The sequence below is a fragment of the Liolophura sinensis genome, chromosome 1, assembly GCF_032854445.1.
Source record: "Liolophura sinensis isolate JHLJ2023 chromosome 1, CUHK_Ljap_v2, whole genome shotgun sequence".
In the NCBI taxonomy this organism is placed as follows: Eukaryota; Metazoa; Mollusca; class Polyplacophora; order Chitonida; family Chitonidae; genus Liolophura; species Liolophura sinensis.
In genome coordinates, this window is record NC_088295.1 from 73,388,399 (window position 1) to 73,408,433 (window position 20,035).

Below are 20,035 nucleotides of genomic sequence, written 5' to 3' on the forward strand. Positions count from 1 at the left end.
TTTTTGAGGATTGAAAGTTATGCTCTGTTAGGGGAATTTATGAACATCAGGAGAAATTGAAAAAATAACAATCCAAATCAGCAAATATTCCTGCAATATACAAAAAAAAAATGCATTATATCCACGGTTGAATTGTTCACGATTCAGGATACTCTTACGGCAAAGCGGACTGACTAAGGTGTTAAATGAGCTTACAAGATAGACACGTGATGTGTTTGAGTATAACATACGAGGTACTGTATTTGGCAATGTACGCTTAACTGCTTTATAGTAATCAAAGCTAACCTTTTTGGTTTTGGTATGAAATAGAAAATGACTGATAGACCAATAAAGAAAAGGATGCCTTATTTAATCTAGGAATGTAAGTAATTGGTACCAGCGTTTCAAATCACGTCAAAAGTAACCTTAATTTCAGCTTTTTTCATAACATACATTAAACAAAAACGCTCAAATAGCTCAATTAACAAACCTTTCATACCAAAGAAAAAATATATATATTGTAGTCACATTGACATGGTCGCTGCTGTGTGTATATGTGCTTTAAACAAAGGACTAAAACTGCGTCCTGTATACATGCATCACTGAAAAATGTTGTCACTTATCTACTACCTGTGCAAACAGTACATGCACATGAAATTGTACAAAATTCCTTTCCACTTACCCTTAATTTTATACATAAAACAAAACACTGTTTAAAACATAAATTAAAATTGTGCAACTGGCACCAAAAAAAGGTCCGTACTACTACACAGTACTTCCAGTGAATCTCTTCTCTTCTAAAAAGTATAACCTGTAATTCTTCCTGGAATGGTTTTCTTTCTTTATACATATACGTATATAAATCCATGCAATTTGTATAGCAAGATGTAAAAGTGAAAACAGTATTGACCTAAACTGTTTATAGTGATCTATGAAAATAAAGCACGGCTTGCTGAAAAAATAATATCAGCTAGAAATATACGCTCCCTCCCCCCCACCCACTCCCAAGAGATTATGCAAATAGCTTATAAAGCGTGAATATGAGTAAGATTAAAGCCTTGTTCAGATTGGCAGAAATATACACATTTAATGTGAACATCCTCTCTTTTGTTTGCGCTGACCAGAAAGAAAAAGAAAAAAATACTGCTGTAAAAAACGAAAACTGTAAATTCTTGATACCTGATTTCATAAAAATGTAATTCTGCTATACAATAAGTCATTAATAACCACCTGGGTGAATTAAGCATTGCAGCCAGATTTTCACAAAGAAAAGCACCATCACGGAAAACAAACACTGTCAGAAACCATTCTTTACATCTATAAAGACTAAGTTTTAAAAAGACTGCACCAAATTATCAGTGAATTTCTTTCTATCCTACAATATTATATTTATACGTATATACTTATATATATTGACAATGTATATAGTTACATCATAACTTCATAATAAATCACTTCATATACTGATGGCAGTAAATTCAATAAATACACAAATAATCTCGCCTTAAACCACTGTACTTTACCCCACAAAATAGCACATGGGATTTATTCAACATGATCAAAGCAACAGAACAATCGGAATGCATCATGATATATTTTTCCACTGATGCTGTCATATCCACAACACTAGACACCATGTTTGTTTGTTTTTTTCTCAATCCCATCCATGGTGAATGAGTTGCAAAACACTGAACTATTTAGGAATGCACATCTGTCTGTATATGTATGAACATATACTGGTCACTTCCCAGTTAGAACATGAGGCTGTGCCCATGATCAAATTAGGACATATCTCCAGCCAATTGACCAGCCATGGAAGCAGTTTCCACAGAGGTACTGTCCACTTTGACGTATGTTTTCATTAAGTTCTGAATTTCATCCAGAAGAGGTTCACAAAGCTTCTGGTATCCAGCCGGGGTCAGGTGTAGATAGTCGTACATATCTCGACAGCTGATCAGCCCTTCAGCACTCACAAACAGACCAGGGTCCACTGGCAGAAATGTGCAGTTGTCCAGCCCTGATAAGCTTTCCGCTAATCTACTGTTTATCGTTGCTATCTTCTCCCTAAGCTTGTTTGGGGTTTCTCCCCGTGGAGGTATACCCTGGAAACAACAAAAGGGAGATAATCATAGCAATGCAGCCAAAACAATATTAGCCCAAATTTTTTTTTTTTTTTTTTTGCATAGGGGTTGGGGACCAGCCATGTATCAATATGGTTGCACATCAGCCACTGTCTCTTGTGGAAAGGTAGTAGAATCCTAGGGGACTAATCTTTACTACTTAACCAGAGTTGAAATAGTAAACTTAAAAAATAATTGTCAATACAGCACCAAAAATCATACCAAGACAATAAGCTGGGTGCGTGGTAGATGCTTCTGTATAAGACTGACAATGGCCAATATCCCATCAGCCACCTGTTCAGCTGAATGTTCATGGTTGTTTGTTCCAACAAGCAAAACCACAACCTAGGGGAAATACAACAGTCATTATTACAAACGTAATGCATACATCAAAGAAGTGATCAATCAAAATAAACCTTCACACAAGCTTCCTCAATTAGCTTGACTGTCTTATTACCAGGTCAGTTCGGACTTCTGGATACATTGGATAATTGGTTTAGTGTATAATTGAGAACAATCACTATACATATGCTTGTATGAAAAATTCTTTGAGAGTAAATGAGACTGATGTTTACTGAGCTTGGACATTTATGGAAGTTGCGGCTCAATGTAAAACTGAAAATTACAAAATATGTATGGCCCACATACTAAGTGTACGAAACGGCTGAACTGAGCTAACATCAACATCAAAAGCTGAGGATACATGATTGGTCAAAAACACATCAACTGATACTAAAGGTTAGCCATGTGCAATCCACCACAAGTCATTGCTTTGTGGAAATCTTTGTGCTTCCTCATTTGCATGTTATCTTGTCAGGCAGAAAGTTTAGGCCAGTGACAGACTTCCCTATAAAGTTGTCGCCATGTTATGGCCAATGAGAGGAAAGATGTTAATTCAGATTTAGGTGCTAACACACCTTAGGTTCAATGTATTCCAACTCGCCATTGGCTAATCTCCAAAGTACATGCTGAGTCTGATCTCCTCCAATCCCAAAGTTCAGACAGTGAAGGGGTTCAAACATCTGTCTCCATATCTTAAACAGACCACAAGAACATAAAAGGAATAATTTAAAACCTGCTTAGCAAGAATCTGTCTGTAAAAAGCAGAGAAACTACACATACATGTACCAGAACAACATTTCAGCAATCTCTTATTGAATTATGTGTAACAGCCTGATAACTATAAAGTGCTACAAACTTAAAATATATTCTTTTCAAACACATTTTAAACCCATTTAATTTTCATCTGAAACTTGTGCCTGTAATTTTTTTCTGCCAAGAAAACATTCATATGGATAATATATATAAATCATGTTGCCTGTATGATAATAGAGTTCATATTTAACTCTACGCAGGTGCTCGGTCAATTGAGCTTTTTTTTGTCAGTGCCCGCGCATTCAAGGTGCAGAGGTCAAATACATGCAGGAGATAAGGAAAACACAAACTATCCTATCGTTATTGATATTGGGCATTTGACAAAAAATTGCCCCACTGGTGTTTGACACTGTTTTGAAATATAAGGCACTTGTAATTACACAACAGTTGTCAAGACTACGGTTAAATGTATGTATTTAATGTATGTAATTAAATCAATACTATATAAAGATTAACAAACATACCGGTGTAAACTGGAGTTGTTGAATGAGGGAATCTCCTACAAACAGTACTTCAGGCTCCTTCTCTTTAGCCTCGGCTAGGAACCTATTGTGCTATGAAATGATAAAACACGCACAACAAATAAGGTCTATTCGAAACTTGCTTGGCTTAAACAGGTAATTTACAAAACTGAGTGTTAAAAACAGAAATGTTAAATAGGGATACTTCACTGAATTACCATTACAAAACTCTGCGTGATGATTGGAAGCGGGGATGCTTAGTCCGAGACTGCTCGTTAGGTATGGCAAAATTTTGATAGCCCAAGGATGGTCCCAAAACAACGCCAGAGCACTCTTCATTTAAAAACCTAATGCAGTTACCTGCATTTGTAAAATCTGTCAAGGCTATCAGTAAAACCGTTTGAGCATCACCAAGGAATCTTGAACCCATGCGGTCTGGGAAATAACTGATCAACGGTGTGCTTTGTCTCAAAGGTCTTGACACACTGCCATGACAACTGTATCAGGTTCTTAAATGGAGCAAGTTCTGATGTTTGTTTGGGACCATTAATGGCAGAACGAAATTTTGCCAAACCTAACATCAGAGAAATCTCGGATTTAATTAGACGAAGTTAAATGCACTACCTCCAATTTATATTTCTGAAACTCCTTTTGTCGGTAGGCATTTAGCAGGTGACACATGCTTTTCTGAATGCAGAACTTTTTGGCTGACAAAGCCTATCTCTGTCATTGTACCTGGTACTTCGAGTTGTTTTTCAAGAAGACTTGCTCCTCAAAGTGAACCATAAATTTTGAAATGTAAAATACAGAAAACCAAACTTAAAACCCCAGAGAATGCCGAAGGGAAGTAACTGCGGGAAATTTTGTTCAGTAAATGTGCTATAACTGCCATTACTGCTGTTGTCTTCGTTCTATAATATTATTCAGTATATTTTGCTAAAGTACATGGAGTTATCATATCAATGGAAAAATATTACAATCAAAATTTTAGAACGAGGCGCCGCAGGCATCCCATTTCTAAAATTTTCTTCTACAATTACCAGGCTAAAGTGAACAACAACTAGACAGAGAGTCATTATTTCTATTCTATTATGCCTACTTTAAACTTTCACATTTTTATTAGGCAGGAAAATTGAGCAAATGAAGCACAATTAAACAACAATTTCCTCTCGACGCTATACATTCGCTTGTCAACAAATGCGAGAACATGACGCAAGAGGTGAAGCATGAGCTTGAGTAGGCCCAATGTAGCAATTCAATTTTATTTATGTCTTTCCCAAGTTTCTTATTTGCTCTCACATAATCTCTCTGTAAGTGCAGTCATGTTGTGTTGTTTGTCTATCTGCGTGACTTTACTGTTGTCTGTGTTCATGAATTTATATTGACAAGTGGCATGAACGCCTGTGAGAACCCCTCTTCTTTGAAATTACTTCGCCCACAGTCAAGTAATGTGACGACAGCCAAGCGAACATCGTTGATTTTACCCCTTGGAGTTAAACATTGCATGACTTTACTGTTCTCTGTGTTCATGAATTTATATTGACAAGTGGCACGAACACCTGTGAGAACCCCTCTTCTTTGAAATTACTTCGCCCACGGTCAAGTAATGTGACGACAGCCAAGCGAACGTCGTTGATTTTACCCCTTGGCGTTAAACATTGCATGTGGTGGGAAAATCCAATAAAAGAAGTAACTCTACTCATCAGAGACAAATAGTTCACATCGTGCCTGCCCTGGACATTATGAAAATAAGTATGCGCCCATTTCCCAGCTAAGTCTATCTTTTGATGTACCTACTTCCCAGGTCAGCGTGCTCTGAGTCACACGCACACAGAAGATCGGAGACCGGTTAAATGTCGACCGGCAAAGTAAATTTCAAAATGTTAAATAAGGAGAGAGATCATTTAGCTTGCTGGATTATCTCAGACTAGGAGATACTATGACATGGATTTGACTCTCTAGAGGTATGTGAAGTGCTTATTCATGCTGCAAATCTGTCCTTTCCCACTTCTGCAAATGGTGCTGTTTCTGAGGTGAGGTTGAGCAGCCATGATTATGATGTACCCAAATACTTTCTCAACCTACTCATCCAAGTAAGTCAGTGTACCCAGACTAGGAGAGTTGCAGTAGTGTCAGGTAGCGGACTGTATCTGCTTCCAGCACATGTCTCAAACACCATGAACTTGTAGAACTCCCACAAACAGGATCAACTGAATGTAACAAATTCAGTACAACTATAAAGAGCAAAGAGAGGACTGGCCCCAGAATTGTATTACATGTACAAAAATGCAAGTTGGTATCTCAGTTTCATTCTCAGTCTATTGAGATTTGTAGATGCTAATTTCAGGAGTTCACGATCGGGTATTCTTTTTACTCTATGTTCAGTTATCTTTAGCCCTAAATGAACCGTTCTTAGAAAGAGATGACTTTAATTAAGCCGACAGTACCAGACTCATCCATCTTCCGTCCCCCTGAACATCGCTGACAGCTTCTGGCTTGGCTGCTGGGTTCGAGGCCATTCTCTCACTGCCACTACAACAACAACACTCCGACGGGAAGGTCACTTGTCTGAGAGCTGGCCAGACGGGATGTGTACGGCACTCTGGTTGAGCAATGGCGCAAACGGACGGGCATACAGAATTATTTTACAAGGAGATATTGTCGATGGTTCAAAAGCCCAAAAAGATGACCGTCATTCGCCCGACACGTTCTGTCCCCCACTGAATCGATCTCCCAATCTTCGATGCTACAAAAAGAGGCGCCGGAAGAGGAAATACAAGGAGCGCCACCTATAAACAAAACCAGTTGTCAGCTTCCCAGAAGACGCACATACATACCAGGTACTCTGTTAACTGATCACGATGTTTCCGCCAACACGAATAAAAATGTGATTCATGCATCGTCTATATCACAACTTCTATCGAATATTGCATTTGTAAGTTGTTTAAGAGACCTGCAATCGTGTAAAAGATGGACGAATGCATTCTTGGGGAAAAGGAAAGCATATATATGGGAAGCTACAAGGCCAAGCCTGCTATTTGTTGTTTTTTATCAGATGTTTTTAGAAATAAATGTAGTCTAGAGTTTGTGACTTTCGTTGCAGCTATGTTACTTTCAGTTTCGCTTTCAATAGAGTTGTTTTTGTCATGGAAATATCCCTGTTGTTTATTTCGCCCCTTATGCTTGCAGTGTGATTTTCTACTCACCCATTAAGATATGCCCCCCACCTCCCAAATCTGAAGTTAAGTCTTCGAAATGTAAGGTGGTGTGGTCATTATAAAAGTGAGTTATGGAATTGTTATCAAAATATTACATTACGGGTACTGTGTTTATATATATGGGTAGTCTTGTTGCAATCAGTGTAATAGTGAGTAGACCCAATATTTCGTCATGTCTCGCCCTAATATTGGTCAGTCGGTATACCACCGTGTTGGTCAAGGTTCAAGGCCAAGGTGTATAACTACCTCTCCTGTTTTCAATTATAACTGTATCTTGACTGTAATATCATATATCCTGCCATATCCAGTAAGCCTTGAGTAGATTGAGATCCGCCTAGAAAACTACATATAGAAACTGCTATATGGACGCGATCCAAGGCAAATCCAAAGGCCGGAGTTTCTACCACATATTAATAGCGCTTCCCTCACTAAAACATCATTCCGATGACATCAAAAAACATATAGTAAATTTATTGACATCGGTTAGACGTGCACACTCTCGCTGATCGTGGTTTGGCTAGATTTTTGCGAGATCAGATAGCATTTTCAGGACTGTTCGCTTTTACCGCAAGTAAACTTGATTGCAGTTTGTTAGTGAAATATTCTTATGTCCGTGGTAAAGACAGCCATAAAAATGAAATATAGCAGCAATGACCAGGTCCAAGCTGCATGATACCCTAATTTTAAAATTTGTAACAGATATTAGTGGTGTTGAAAGTTGAATATTACATTTCTTTACCAGCCTTTTTTGAAAAAGTAAAGATATGAGTATGTTGTTCATTAGATGGTCTAACCATGTGAGGAAAAGAAACTCAATGTTTCTGCTAGAATTGCAGATATGTGGGCTAAAATGAGCAAACCAGGTGTCGCTAATTTTAGAAGAAATGGGGTATTTACTGCTTATGCGGCATAAATTCCATTTGATTGAATGATGTGTTTATGCATTGAGATACAAAATGTGCCAAATGTGGTAAATCATTTATTTATTTATTTATTTAATTGGTGTTTTACGCCGTATACTCAAGAATGTTTCACTTATACGACGGCGGCCAGCATTATGGTGGGAGGAAACCGGGCAGAGTTTCTTGGGGGAAACCCATGACCATCCGCAGGTTGCTGAAAGACCTTCCACTTACTGCAGTAAATCAGGATGAGCAAGTAAATCATTCTGCGATTGTATTTGGCAATTTATACACCGATCTACAACTTCTTAGTAGTGTAGACACACCAAGAAATTTATGCAAGTCTTGCTATTGTTGCAATAAAAGAAAAGAAAACTTAATTTGAACAGAACGTCTGTTATCGTAATAATGGCAGAATGTATTCTAATTTTAAAACATAATATTGTGTCATGTTCAACAGTATATCCTGTTAGTCTAGTATAATCTTCATGATGAAGTAACAGAATATGTCTCTCCTATTTAACAGAATACATTCTACCATCACACAGACAATAGACTTTATGTTAAAATCAACCGGTTATATTTTGAAAATCGTTGGTCATTCATCAATAACCTTATTTCCATTAGGTTGTGCTTTTTCAATATGGTCACAATATCTACATTGGTTAGAGTTGCTATCTGGCTAGAGAGCTGTTTTCTGGGCGCGATAGATATTGGACAGCACCTACACTCTAACTGTCTGTGACAGCGATTAATATAACATCAACTCATAGGAGTCCATAGCAGCAGTCCTGGCCTCCGTGGCCGAATGGTTAGTGTGCTAGCGCAGAATGTTAACCCACGGGTCTCTCACCAGTGCGGCCTTTATGGGCTCTACTGTCATCTGTGGGAAGGCGTGTCAACGTGTAGATGGTCACGGATTTCTCTTGCGAGCCTTGCACAGTTTCCTTCTACCACACAATCCTGGCTACCCAGGCAGGTATACATGAAATATTCTTGACTGTACACCATACAGAACACCAAAATAAATAAATTAAAACAGCAGTCCCTGTCGGACAGATAACAGCCACTGAAACCCCCTGATCTTGTGAGAAAAAATGTTGCCATAGTGTTGACAAAATTACTCAATATAGGATAAGAAAAATATACAGATTTATTAGGACAGCATGGTACACTGGTGAGAATCTTTGGCCTCTTACTACAGTAGTATGTTTTCACAATAATTAAAATGGGACGTCCTTGATCACACAGGAATCTTTTCGTTTTTTCTGAATGTCATATTTTTCTGGGGAGCTAGATATGATATTCCCCTCTTCAATCAGCGCGCAATCGCATTCCGCCTCCACGGGTAGGCTGCCATCTTGGCTACAAAAAGATGCGAATCTGTTAATCCACATTGTTTATTATAAGTTTTGTTAATAGATTTGCCCTTAAATACTGATACTGTTTTACAAATATCAACTTGAAATTCACTCAGACTATTTCAAACTATTTGGATTGTTTAATAAGACACAATTATTCTATAAATTAAGGACTCATCAGACCAATTTTATAGGTTTTTCGCACATATGTGACGTCACATTGCCTTTCCGCGTCGCTCACCTTGGGTTTTTCAATGAGGCTGGTGTGTCGTGTGTTTGTTCGTTCAGTTGTTAGCTTTGTCATCCTTGTCATGTCAACATCTCCGGTGGAATTTCTACGGCCGGCTTTTCTTCGCCTCCTTCTCCTCCTCACGGTTGTCCAGTCACCTTCTTGTCCAGTGTTGTCACCCTGGCCTCTACCAACTTTGTCTATCTCATTAATATCAACCTTTTCCTTTTGCTTTCCACGTCTATGGTTTGGTGCTTCTGGTTCATGGAATCTGTCAGCAACCTTCTTCTTTCTCTTTTGCCTCTTCGCGTTGCCCTGATTTGTGGATAGTTTACCCTCTGTGGTCGTGGTAAGAGTTTCGGGCCCTACTTCTCCTTTTACCTTCTTCATGCCATGGATGTCTTTCTTTGACTTTTCGGGAAGTGGTGTATGTTTCTTTTTATCCCTCGCCATATTTATTTCACCAGCAGGTTTCTTGTCCCCTAATGTGCTTTGGCTTGCATCTTGATTTGTCTTCTTGGCCTTTTTTCGCCTCCGGCGTCTCTTACGTCCTGCTACACAGAGGGTAGGTCTTTCTACTGGACATTTCAGTTTTCTCCAAAACATACGAAGGCCTATTAAACAACATGCAAAGAGACAGATTAACAAAGTAGGCTTACCGTTAAGATGTCACAAATATCACAAATTAAGCAGACTATTTATGAATAACCTGTTATGGAACTATACTGCATGGAGAACATCGTTTCATGTTAAACCGAATTAATATTTGATACAAAAGTGTTTAAAATGACGTCGTTTGTTTGACTGACCATGTTCCAATCGTCTCCTTCTGCACAAGTGGTCCTGCATAATGAGGGACAATATAAACACCCAGATATCAATCAGGAGGCCAGCATCGGACAGGAGAGCGAAAGGAGAAAATTCCCGCCCCGATATCTTGGGGGTGAAGATTTCTGTGCTGGTGATTAGAAGTTGCTCACGCGTGTTTAGATTCCATATTCTGTCCTCAGACACGTTGAACCATGTTGTAACGAAAACCTTCAGAGAAGAAAGCAAAACAACGATATTGCAACTTTGGGAGACTCAGTTAGCAATGAAACAAATGAAGACTAGTAATTCTACAGATTGTGAGGAAGCTGGGTGTTGGAGAATATCTTACTTGGACTGGAGGATTATCCGGTCCATCTTCGTCACACACGACATCTTCGGGATCTTTTAGTATCCAGACAATTGGTCCGTCGTCTTCTATGCTTAAATATCTTGGTCGGAGTTTTGAGGACCTCATAGGAAACTGGTCCCTAAAACAAAAGAAATGCGAAATATATGTTAGGAAACATTCCCAATGATCGGTTTCTACATATTCGTCGTTTTGTACACGCCAATGCTGGTTTAGATTTTGCACCTGGAAAGACGTACCGGGTGATGTTTGTGTTTGCTGGTGGGTATGGATGCAGACAAGATTTTTGTCATGTACAAGCGAAAGCATTTAGGAGGGACTGTACTCATTACAGGAAGTATTTCATCGTATTTGATAGATATATCATTGCACACTAATATGTGCGATTTCACAGGAAGACCACGTGATACAGATGTTAGACCTGTATGTATGTATAAGTATAAATATTTAAACACTGTATTTAAAAGATGCATAGGGGACTGTATTACCTCGTGCAGTAATATTATACTACGTGTATGATTTTACAATAATATCACGTCATACATACTGATACTTTGAGGTGTTTCTGTCGTCCCAGTGCAGCTGGCCAGGATGCATACTGAGGGATGTCGGGGAGTCGGCCGGTCCCCAAGGGCTGAGGATCAACCAAACTGTGCTGATGGAGATAATGTTAGCATACATTATCTGTAGGGTGTGGCTACTTCATAACCAAACTTTGGTGGCTCTAAGCATCTCTAAGATAAGTATCTCTGTGTCAATGAAGTCTCGATGTAATACACGGCTGTAAGTCATGTCATACGTACATGTAACTAACAACAGCAATATCGCTGAAGCATTATGACGTCACAGTCACCTACGTAGTGGATACCAACATAAGACCGAAGCGAGAGACATTACGTCATTTTATTCTACTGCAATGTCAACACTGCGAACTTATAGAGAGTAGACGTATAGGCCTACGTCATAAATGAAACCGTAGCACGCAATATGTTTGACGTTGCGCATCAAAACACTTATGACGCTGATTTCCTAATGGGGAACTCGTCAAACTTCTCCGCGCCTGCATCAGGACAGTTCACAGCTACGGAATCATTTGTTCTTTTCTGTATTACGTCACAATTATCGGCGTATGTGTGCTCATAAAACATATGAATGTGCAGCAGAAAACGATGAGTCGTCTGGAGCTTTTGTGTATCTCGTCCTCGAACCACCCATTCACTCACATGCCTCGAAAAGCGTCAGTGCACATTCGTCTTAGAGGGCCTTGAGTCAGATCTGACCATCTTCTCCACTTTTAAAATGAAACATTTAAATTTCGCTACGGAGTTGTTTTGTCATGGAAATATTCCCGTTGAACACCTTCTTTAAAAGCATATTTAGAGTGTGATTTTCCACTCACCCATTAAGATGTCCCCACCAAATATGAAGTGAAATCTTTGAAATGTAAGTTGGTATGATCTTTATAAAAGTGAGTTATGGAACTGTTATCAAAATATTACATTAGAGGCACTGTGTACATATATGGCTAGTCTTTTTACAATCAGTGTAGGAGTGAGTAGACCCAGTATATACATTGTAGTTCATCATGTTCAGCCCTAATATTGGTCAGTCGGTATACCTCCGAACTGGCCAAGGTTCAGTTATATCGTCTGAAAACTCTGTTAAGTAGCTTTTGAATTTGTTTAACTAAACAGTTAAACAAGCAGTAAGCTGTCGGTTTTCTCTTAAATTTGGCGGAAATGGTAATAGGTGTTCACGTATATTCTGTAAGAGAAACTGATATATAGGCTTCGTACGTGTTTCATTTTTAAAACCTGCGTGTAGAGTGGGGAGGGCATACAGTTTTCAGCTTGGCGTCCATCCGTCCGTTTTTAGTTCGATCGAGTTTAGTTTCCGTACGATGTGTCTCCTTATACTTGGCTGACTGCATTATACGGTCTGAAATTTTATTTTGCTTTTTCTTTAAGATGACTTTAGTTTTGGCTCTCGCCAATCGTGTCGTCTGTCTGTGGGTTTCGAATTGGTTACTATGCAAGAATGTCAACTAAGACCTGATTGGGTTATTTCGTTATGACTTATACGACGGCAGCCAGCATTACGAGGAAATGGGGCGGAGCCCGGCAGAAATCCACAACCTCTCGCAGGTTGGTGACAGACCTTCATACGTACGACATACCTGATTGATTGAGTTCCACATTGTTAAGGAGTAGACCCCCACAACGACCAACAACCAGCGTCAGTGTCTACTATTCAGATAAGTAAATAAACAACAGACTGAACCACTGGGCTGAAGATCATTAGGTGTAGGTAGACGCTCAAGCTGGTTTCGTTATACTTCTTGGATAATTTACAATATATTGTGTGCCTTTTTCGCTCAGGCCTATATTGCGTTGATGTTAAAAGCGGCTGAAAAAATATATATAGAACGATTGAAACTACGTGTATTTCTGTACTTTTGTTTACTGGTAACATCAATATTGTAATATTTTCTGCAAGTGCAAATGGGCTCCAGAATGGTTAAAGTATTCAGAACCGCCTGGTAAACACGGCAATAAAAATTAAATATAGCTGCTAAAGCAGTGATGCCGGGTGTTCAAGTTGCACGGTATCTGTGGTCAAACCACAAATCATACTTTCATCCAGCGTTGGCAGGAACACAAAACCACCTAGCCAGAGGCAATTAACTACCTCTCCTGTTTTCGATTATAACTGTATCTTGACTGTAATATCATATATCCTACCATATCCAATATCCAGTAAGCCTTGAGTAGATTGAGATCCGTCTAGAAAACTACATTTAGAAACTGCTATATGGACACGATCCAAGGCAAATCCAAAGGCCGGAGTTTCTACCACATATTAATAGCGCTTCCCTCACTAAAACATCATTCCGATGACATCAAAAAACATATAGTAAATTTATTGACATCGGTTAGACGTGCACGCTCTCGCTGTTCGTGGTTTGGCTAGATTTTGGCGAGATCAGATAGCATTTTCAGGACTGTTCGCTTTTACCGCAAGTAAACTTGATTGTAGTTTGTTAGTGAAATATTCTTATGTCCGTGGTAAAGACAGGCATAAAAATGAAATATAGCAGCAATGACCAGGTCCAAGCTGCATGGTACCCTAATTTTAAAATTTGTAACAGATATTAGTAGTGTTGAAAGTCGAATATTACATTTCTTTATCAGCCTTTTTTGAAAAAGTCAAGATATGAGTATGTTGTTCATTAGATGGTCTAACCATGTGAGGAAAAGAAACTCAATATTTCTGCTAGAATTGCAGATATGTGGGCTAAAATGAGCAAACCAGGTGTCGCTAATTTTAGAAGAAATGGGGTATTTACCGCTTATGCGGCATAAATTCCGTTTGATTGAATGATGTGTTTATGCATTGAGATACAAAATGTGCCAAATGTGGTAAATCATTTATTTATTTATTTAATTGGTGTTTTACGCCGTATACTCAAGAATGTTTCACTTATACGACGGCGGCCAGCATTATGGTGGGAGGAAACCGGGCAGAGTTTCTCGGGGGAAACCCATGACCATCCGCAGGTTGCTGAAAGACCTTCCACTTACTGCAGTAAATCAGGATGAGCAAGTAAATCATTCTGCGATTATATTTTGCAATTTATACACCGATCTACAACTTCTTAGTAGTGTATAGACACACCAAAAAATTTATGCAAGTCCTGCTATTGTTGCAATAAAAAAAAAGAAAACTTAATTTGAACAGAACATCTGTTATCATAATAATGGCAGAATGTATTCTAATTTTAAAACATAATATTGTGTCATGTTCAACAGTATATCCTGTTAGTCTAGTATAATCTTCACGATGAAGTAACAGATTATGTCTCTCCTATTTAACAGAATACATTCTACCATCACACAGACAATAGACTTTATGTTAAAATCAACCGGTTATATTTTGAAAATCGTTGGTCATTCATCAATAACCTTATTTCCATTAGGTTGTGCTTTTTCAATATGGTCACAGTATCTACATTGGTTAGAGTTGCTATCTGGCTAGAGAGCTGTTTTCTGGGCGCGATAGATATTGGACAGCACCTACACTCTAACTGTCTGTGACAGCGATCAATATAACATCAACTCATAGGACGACTTGAGTCCATAGCAGCAGTCCTGGCCTCCGTGGCCGAATGGTTAGTGTGCTAGCGCAGAATATTAACCCAGGGGTCTCTCACCAGTGCGGCCTTTATGGGCTCTACTGTCATCTGTGGGAAGGCGTGTCATCAACGTGTAGATGGTCACGGATTTCTCTTGCGAGCCTTGCACAGTTTCCTTCTACCACACAATCCTGGCTACCCAGGCAGGTATACATGAAATATTCTTGACTGTACACCATACAGAACACCAAAATAAATAAATTAAAACAGCAGTCCCTGTCGAACAGATAACAGCCACTGAAAAAACCCCTGATCTTGTGAGAGAAAATGTTGCCATGGTGTTGACAAAATTACTCAATATAGGATAAGAAAAACGTACAGATTTATTAGGACAGCATGGTACACTGGTGAGAATCTTTGGCCTCTTACTACAGTAGTATGTTTTCACAATAATTAAAATGGGACGTCCTTGATCACACAGGAATCTTTTCGTTTTTTCTGAATGTCATATTTTTCTGGGGAGCTAGATATGATATTCCCCTCTTCAATCAGCGCGCAATCGCATTCCGCCTCCACGGGTAGGCTGCCATCTTGGCTACAAAAAGATGCGAATCTGTTAATCCACATTGTTTATTATCAGTTTTGTTAATAGATTTGCCCTTAAATACTGATACTGTTTTACAAATATCAACTTGAAATTCACTCAGACTATTTCAAACTATTTGGATTGTTTAATAAGACACAATTATTCTATAAATTAAGGACTTATCAGACCAGTTTTATAGGTTTTTCGCACATATGTGACGTCACATTGCCTTTCCGCGTCGCTCACCTTGGGTTTTTCAATGAGGCTGGTGTGTCGTGTGTTTGTTCGTTCAGTTGTTAGCTTTGTCATCCTTGTCATGTCAACATCTTCGGTGGAATTTCTACGGCCGGCTTTTCTTCGCCTCCTCCTCCTCCTCACGGTTGTCCAGTCACCTTCTTGTCCAGTGTTGTCACCCTGGCCTCTACCAACTTTGTCTATCTCATTAATATCAACCTTTTTCTTTTGCTTTCCACGTGTATGGTTTGGTGCCTCTGGTTCATGGAATTTGTCAGCAACCTTCTTCTTTCTCTTTTGCCTCTTCGCGTTGCCCTGATTTGTGGATAGTTTACCCTCTGTAGTCGTGGTAAGACTTTCGGGCCCTACTTCTCTTTTTACCTTCTTCATGCCATGGATGTCTTTCTTTGACTTTTCGGGAAGTGGTGTATGTTTCTTTTTATCCCTCGCCATATTTATTTCACCAGCAGGTTTCTTGTCCCCTAATGTGCTTTGGCTTGCATCTTGATTTGTCTTCTTGGCCTTTTTTCGCCTCCGGCGTCTCTTACGTCCTGCTACACAGAGGCTAGGTCTTTCTGCTGGACATTTCAGTTTTCTCCAAAACATATGAAGGCCTATTAAACAACATGCAAAGAGACAGATTAACAAAGTAGGCTTACCGTTAAGATGTCACAATTATCACAAATGAAGCAGACCATTTATGAATAACCTGTTATGGAACTATACTGCATGGAGAACATCGTTTCATGTTAAACCGAATTAATATTTGATACAAAAGTGTTTAAAATAACGTCGTTTGTTTGACTGACCATGTTCTAAGCGTCTCCTTCTGCACAAGTGGTCCTGCATAATGAGGGACAATATGAACACCCAGATATCAATCAGGAGGCCAGCATCGGACAGGAGAGCGAAAGGAGAAAATTCCCGCCCCGATGTCTTGGGGGTGAAGATTTCTGTGCTGGTGATTAGAAGCTGTTCACGTGTGTTTAGATTCCATATTCTGTCCTCAGACACGTTGAACCATGTTGTAACGAAAACCTTCAGAGAAGAAAGCAAAACAACGATATTGCAATTTTGGGAGACTCAGTTAGCAATTAAACAAATGAAGACTAGTAGTTCTACAGATTGTGAGGAAGCTGGGTGTTGGAGAATATCTTACTTGGGCTGGAGGATTATCCGGTCCATCTTCGTCACACACGACATCTTCGGGATCTTTTAGTATCCAGACAATTGGTCCGTCGTGTTCTATGCTTAAATATCTTGGTCGGAGTTTTGAGGACCTCATAGGAAACTGGTCCCTAAAACAAAAGAAATGCGAAATGTATGTTAGGAAGCATTCCCAATGATCGGTTTCTACATATTCGTCGTTTTGTACTCGGCAATGCTGGTTTAGATTTTGCACCTGGAAAGACGTACTGGGTGATGTTTGTGTTTGCTGGTGGGTATGGATGCAGACAAGATTTTTGTCATACAAGCGAAAGCATTTAGGAGGGACTGTACTCATTACAGGAAGTATTTCATCGTATTTGATAGATATATCATTGCACACTAATATGTGCGATTTCACAGGAAGACCACGTGATACAGATGTTATATCTGTATGTATGTATAAGTATAAATACTTAAACATTACACTGTATTTAAAAGATGCATAGGGGACTGTATTACCTCGTGCAGTAATATTATACTACGTGTATGATTTTACAATAATATCACGTCATACATACTGATACTTTGAGGTGTTTCTGTCGTCCCAGTGCAGCTGGCCAGGATGCATACTGAGGGATGTCGGGGAGTCGGCCGGTCCCCAAGGGCTGAGGATCAACCAAACTGTGCTGATGGAGATAATGTTAGCATACATTATCTGTAGGCTACTTCATAACCAAACTTTGGTGGCTCTAAGCATCTCTAAGATAAGTATCTCTGTGTCAATGAAGTCTCGATGTAATACACGGCTGTAAGTCATGTCATACGTACATGTAACTAACAACAGCAATATCGCTGAAGCATTATGACGTCACAGTCACCTACTTAGTGGATACCAACATAAGACCGAAGCGAGAGACATTACGTCATTTTATTCTACTGCAATGTCAACACTGCGAACTTATAGAGAGTAGACGTATAGGCCTACGTCATAAATGAAACCGTAGCACGCAATATGTTTGACGTTGCGCATCAAAACACTTATGACGTTGATTTCCTAATGGGGAACTCGTCAAACTTCTTCTCGCCTGCATCAGGACAGTTCACAGCTGCGGAATCATTTGTTCTTTTCTGTATTACGTCACAATTATCGGCGTATGTGTGCTCATAAAACATATATGAATGTGCAGCAGAAAACGATGAGTCATCTGGAGCTTTTGTGTAGCTCGTCCTCGAACCACCCATTCACTCACATGCCTCGAAAAGCGTCAGTGCACATTCGTCTTAGAGGGCCTTGAGTCAGATCTGACCATCTTCTCCACTTTTAAAATGAAACATTTAAATTTCGCTACGGAGTTGTTTTGTCATGGAAATATTCCCGTTGAACACCTTCTTTAAAAGCATATTTAGAGTGTGATTCTCCACTCACCCATTAAGATGTCCCCACCAAATCTGAAGTGAAATCTTTGAAATGTAAGTTGGTATGATCTTTATAAAAGTGAGTTATGGAACTGTTATCAAAATATTACATCAGAGGCACTGTGTACATATATGGTTAGTCTTTTTACAATCAGTGTAGGAGTGAGTAGACCCAGTATATACATTGTAGTTCATCATGTTCAGCCCTAATATTGGTCAGTCGGTATACCTCCGAACTAGCCAAGATTCAGTTATATCGTCTGAAAACTCTGTTAAGTAGCTTTTGAATTTGTTTAACTATACAGTTAAACAAGCAGTAAGCAGTAGCGGTATATAATAAATACACTGTTGATGCAACCCAGTCGGTTTTCTCTTAAATTTTGGGGAAATGGTAATAGGTGTTCACGTATATTCTGGAAGAGAAACTCATATATAGTCTTCGTACGTGTTTCATTTTTAAAACCTGCGTGTAGAGTGGGGAGGGCATACTGTTTTCAGCTTGGCGTCCATCCGTCCGTTTTCAGTTCGATCGAGTTTAGTTTCCGTACGATGTGTCTCCTTAGACTTGACTGACTGCATTATACGGTCTGAAATTTTATTTTGCTTTTTCTTTAAGATGATTTTAGTTTTGGCTCTCGCCAATCGTGTCGTCTGTCTGTGGGTTTCGAATTGGTTACTATGCGAGAATATCAACTAAGACTTGATTGGGTTATTTCGTTATGACTTATACGACGGCAGCCAGCAATACGAGGAAACGGGGCGGAGCCCGGCGGAAATCCACGACCTCTCGCAGGTTGGTGACGGACGTTCCTACGTACGACATACCTGATTGATTGAGTTCCACATTGTTAAGGAGTAGATCCCAACAACGACCAACAACCAGCGTCAGTGTCTACTATTCAGATAAGTAAATAGGTAGACGCTCAAGCTGGTTTCGTTATACTTCTTGGATAATTTACAATATATTGTGTGCCTTTTTCGCTCAGGCCTATATTGCGTTGATGTTAAAAGCGGCTGAAAAAATATATATAGAACGATTGAAACTACGTGTATTTCTGTACTTTTGTTTACTGGTAACATCAATATTGTAATATTTTCTGCAAGTGCAAATGGGCTCCAGAATGGTTAAAGTATTCAAAACCGCCTGGTAAACACGGCAATAAAAATTAAATATAGCTGCTAAAGCAGTGATGTCGGGTGTTCAAGTTGCATGGTATCTGTGGTCAATCCACAAATCATACTTTCATCCAGCGTTGGCAGGAACACAAAACCACCTAGACAGAGGCAATTAAGGTTATATAACTACCTCTCCTGTTTTTGATTACGACTTCATCTTGACTGTAATATCATATACCCTGCCATATCCAATATCCAGTACGCCTTGAGTAGATTGAGATCCGCCCAGAAAACTACATATAGAAACTGCTATATGGACACGATCCAAGGCAAATCCAAAGGCCGGAGTTTCTACCACATATTAATAGCGCTTCCCTCACTAAAACATCATTCCGATGACATCAAAAAACATATAGTAAATTCATTGACATCGGTTAGACGTGCACGCTCTCGCTGTTCGTGGTTTGGCTAGATTTTGGCGAGATCAGATAGCATTTTCAGGACTGTTCGCTTTTACCGCAAGTAAACTTGACTGCAGTTTGTTAGTGAAATATTCTTGTCCGTGGTAAAGACAGCCATAAAAATGAAATATAGCAGCAATGACGAGGTCCAAGCCGCATGGTACCCTAATTTTAAAATTTGTAACAGATATTAGTAGTGTTGAAAGTTGAATATTACATTTCTGTACCAGCCTTTTTGGAAAAGTAAAGATATGAGTATGTTGTTCATTAGATGGTCTAACCATGTGAGGAAAAGAAACTCAATATTTCTGCTAGAATTGCAGATATGTGGGCTAAAAT

General features: G+C 39.2%; 1 protein-coding gene across 1 annotated transcript; it reads right to left on the bottom strand.

Moving 5' to 3' along the window:
* Window positions 1-960: 960 nt before the first annotated feature.
* Window positions 961-6,465, bottom strand: LOC135461362 (platelet-activating factor acetylhydrolase IB subunit alpha2-like). Its single transcript, XM_064738405.1, has 5 exons — window positions 6,163-6,465; window positions 3,719-3,808; window positions 3,017-3,133; window positions 2,322-2,444; window positions 961-2,081 (listed from the first exon to the last, which is right to left on the bottom strand). Exons 1-5 carry the CDS (start codon window positions 6,232-6,234, stop codon window positions 1,761-1,763), a joined length of 723 nt encoding a protein of 240 aa, XP_064594475.1. The 5' UTR covers window positions 6,235-6,465; the 3' UTR covers window positions 961-1,760.
* Between the last annotated feature and the right edge of the window lie 13,570 nt (window positions 6,466-20,035).